At 48.2% G+C, this 2,712-nt stretch overlaps 1 protein-coding gene across 1 annotated transcript in view; it reads left to right on the top strand.

Moving 5' to 3' along the window:
* The window catches only part of EML2 (EMAP like 2), a 27,266-nt gene that overhangs the window by 20,596 nt on the left and 3,958 nt on the right, over nt 1–2,712 (top strand). Inside the window, 4 exon segments of the mRNA XM_075608805.1 lie at nt 584–604; nt 607–682; nt 1,330–1,421; nt 2,541–2,636. Of these exon segments, the coding sequence (XP_075464920.1) occupies nt 584–604; nt 607–682; nt 1,330–1,421; nt 2,541–2,636 (285 nt within the window).

Here is a 2,712-nt window from a genome sequence, read left to right as displayed (position 1 = left end):
TTTTCATGTTTAGCCTCCAATATTGCCCTATGTTATTGTTCTCTTTCACACGGTGTTAATCACCGCTCCCCTTACGTCTTAGGAAGAAATCGCTTCTCAAGACCTTGGAAGAGTCTTTTTAAAGGTTGAGTGGAGGTCCTAGCCTATCACTTTGTGCACATATTATTCACTATTGCAACTTATTGATGTATTTCATGTTTATCTAGCACCAGTGGGTCAATTTACATTCATTGTTTTTCCACTGGAGGCGTTAAGAGAGTCAGAGCGCCATCTACTGTTTAGTTGTATTACTCTCTCTCCGTGTCTACTCTGCGTTCCTATCACCCTGTCCCTCTCTTTCAGTATCACTATTGACCTCTGTGTCTCTCTCCCTGTCTACGCTCTCTCTGCCTCACTCTCACCCTGTCCCTCTCTTTCAGTATCACTATTGACCTCTGTGTCTCTCTCCTGTCTACGCTCTCTCTCTGCCTCACTCTCACCCTGTCCCTCTCTTTCAGTATCACTATTGACCTCTGTATCTCTCTCCCTGTCTACGCGCTCTCTCTCTGCCCACTCTCACCCTGTCCCGCTCTTCCTGTCACAGACGGTCAGTATCTGGCGGTCGGTCACATGACAACTTTATTTACGTCTACAAGGTGACGGAAGAAGGACGGGAATACAGCCGTGTGGAAAGTGCACGGTGAGCACATGTCACTTTCACCCTACTGGGGGGAGGGGGAGGGAAAGACTCCCAAGTGCCCTCCATCTGTCTCAACTGATGGGGTGAGGAAGGGGTAAAGAACTGGCTTGCGGGTCCCTTTTGTCTCTGTCCCCTGTGGGAAGTGAAGAACAGACTCCCGGGTCCCCCACTATGTCACCCTTCGGGGGAATCAGGAACCGACCCCCGGGTCCCCCACTATGTCACCCTTGGGGAATCAGGAACCGACTCCCGGGTCCCCCCTATGTCACCCTTAGGGGGAATCAGGAACAGACCCCCGGGTCCCCCACTATGTCACCCTTAGGGGGAATCAGGAACCGACTCCCGGGTCCCCCACTATGTCACCCTTAGGGGGAATCAGGAACCGACTCCCGGGTCCCCCACTATGTCACCCTTAGGGGAATCAGGAACCGACTCCCGGGTCCCCCCTATGTCACCCTTAGGGGGAATCAGGAACAGACCCCCGGGTCCCCCACTATGTCACCCTTAGGGGGAATCAGGAACCGACTCCCGGGTCCCCCACTATGTCACCCTTAGGGGGAATCAGGAACCGACTCCCGGGTCCCCCACTATGTCACCCTTAGGGGAATCAGGCACAGACTCACGGGTGTCCTCTATGTGTCCCTTGTCTCTGCAGGTCACTCCAGCTTTGTCACACACCTGGACTGGGCGTCAGACAGTCACTGCTTCACCACCAACAGTGGAGACTACGAAGTCCTCTACTGTTAGTATATAGATAAGATTGTGTATATGTGTGTGTGTGAGAGATATATAGAATTATTATTTTTTTCACAGAAGACTGAGTGCACAGTATCATTATGTCCATATACATACTGACTGACTGTGTCTCTCAATCAATCAATCCTTGCAGGCAAAAAAAAATCTAGACTTGCTATAAAAGTTCCTACTCCCAACTGGACAATGAGAATTCTTGATGTTTCCACAGAATAATCCCAGGAGATTTAATGCAGCTGCTTTGTTCTGACCAATTCCACATGAAAAAAAGAAAGTGCATGCTCCATGATTTAAAAAAAAAATGGTTTTAATAATATAATTGATGAAAAGGTGATGGTAAAAACTTGAACACTCACAAAACAAGCGACCTTGTGGTTGTAAAAATCTAAATGACAGTTGATTGTGCCAATCATTGGGAACTATTTTGATTCAAAGACGCCCTTTGGTAGGCCAACAAAAAAATGTTCACCACTAGAACCAGATTCATTGAGGCTGATGACGCCGGGGAAGAACATAATTCCCTTATTCATGGAATCTTCTTCTCTCAGAAAACGGTCGCTTTACATTGTGAGGTAGGGAGAAATAGTGTCGCTCTTATGTTCCTCGCGTTCAATCGTCTGGAACGCGCAAATTCAGCTTCAAAGAGGATAACTAATGCAGCTCTGCACTTAACATCTCCACTTCCGTGATGTTGTTTAGTGTGAAAGATGTTCCTGTTTGTTGTTTGTCCTCTAAAAACTGCAAATGCGTTCCATCGTCCTTCTCCTATTGATTTCATTAGAGATGTTCCCATCCGTTGATACCTCTGACCTAGGTGTTGACCTAGTCTTTGACATCTTCTAGTTTTATTCATTTATACCTGTGTTGAGTTAACACATTTGACGCCACAATGTCACTCGGCATTGTGTTGCCATGACAACGTGGCGCCACATTTCCATAATGTGACATCGACGCGTCATTTGACACCATGTGACGTAATTTGACGCTACTATGCTGGAGGATGGCGGCAGCAAAAGGTGGATGTCTATGGGCACACCATGACTAAATCTGGTGTTGGTGTGTGTGACCGTTTGTGCTTTTCGAAAACAATAAAAATGTTCTCCCTCAGGGGACCCGGAATCCTGTAAGCAGATCGTTGGCGCTGAGAGTGTCAGGAATGTGGAGTGGACGAGTGCCACATGTACACTGAGCTTCAATGTACTGGGTGAGTCATGTGACAACCTTGCCCTCCCTTTCCCCCCCAGATTGTGGCTGGTGCCCCCCCCCCCCCCCCCAGAGCG

Source organism: Ascaphus truei, chromosome 7 (assembly GCF_040206685.1).
Source record: "Ascaphus truei isolate aAscTru1 chromosome 7, aAscTru1.hap1, whole genome shotgun sequence".
Classification (NCBI taxonomy): domain Eukaryota; kingdom Metazoa; phylum Chordata; class Amphibia; order Anura; family Ascaphidae; genus Ascaphus; species Ascaphus truei.
The sequence above is the reverse complement of the archived record's forward strand: the minus strand, read 5'-3'. Positions and strand labels throughout refer to the sequence as shown.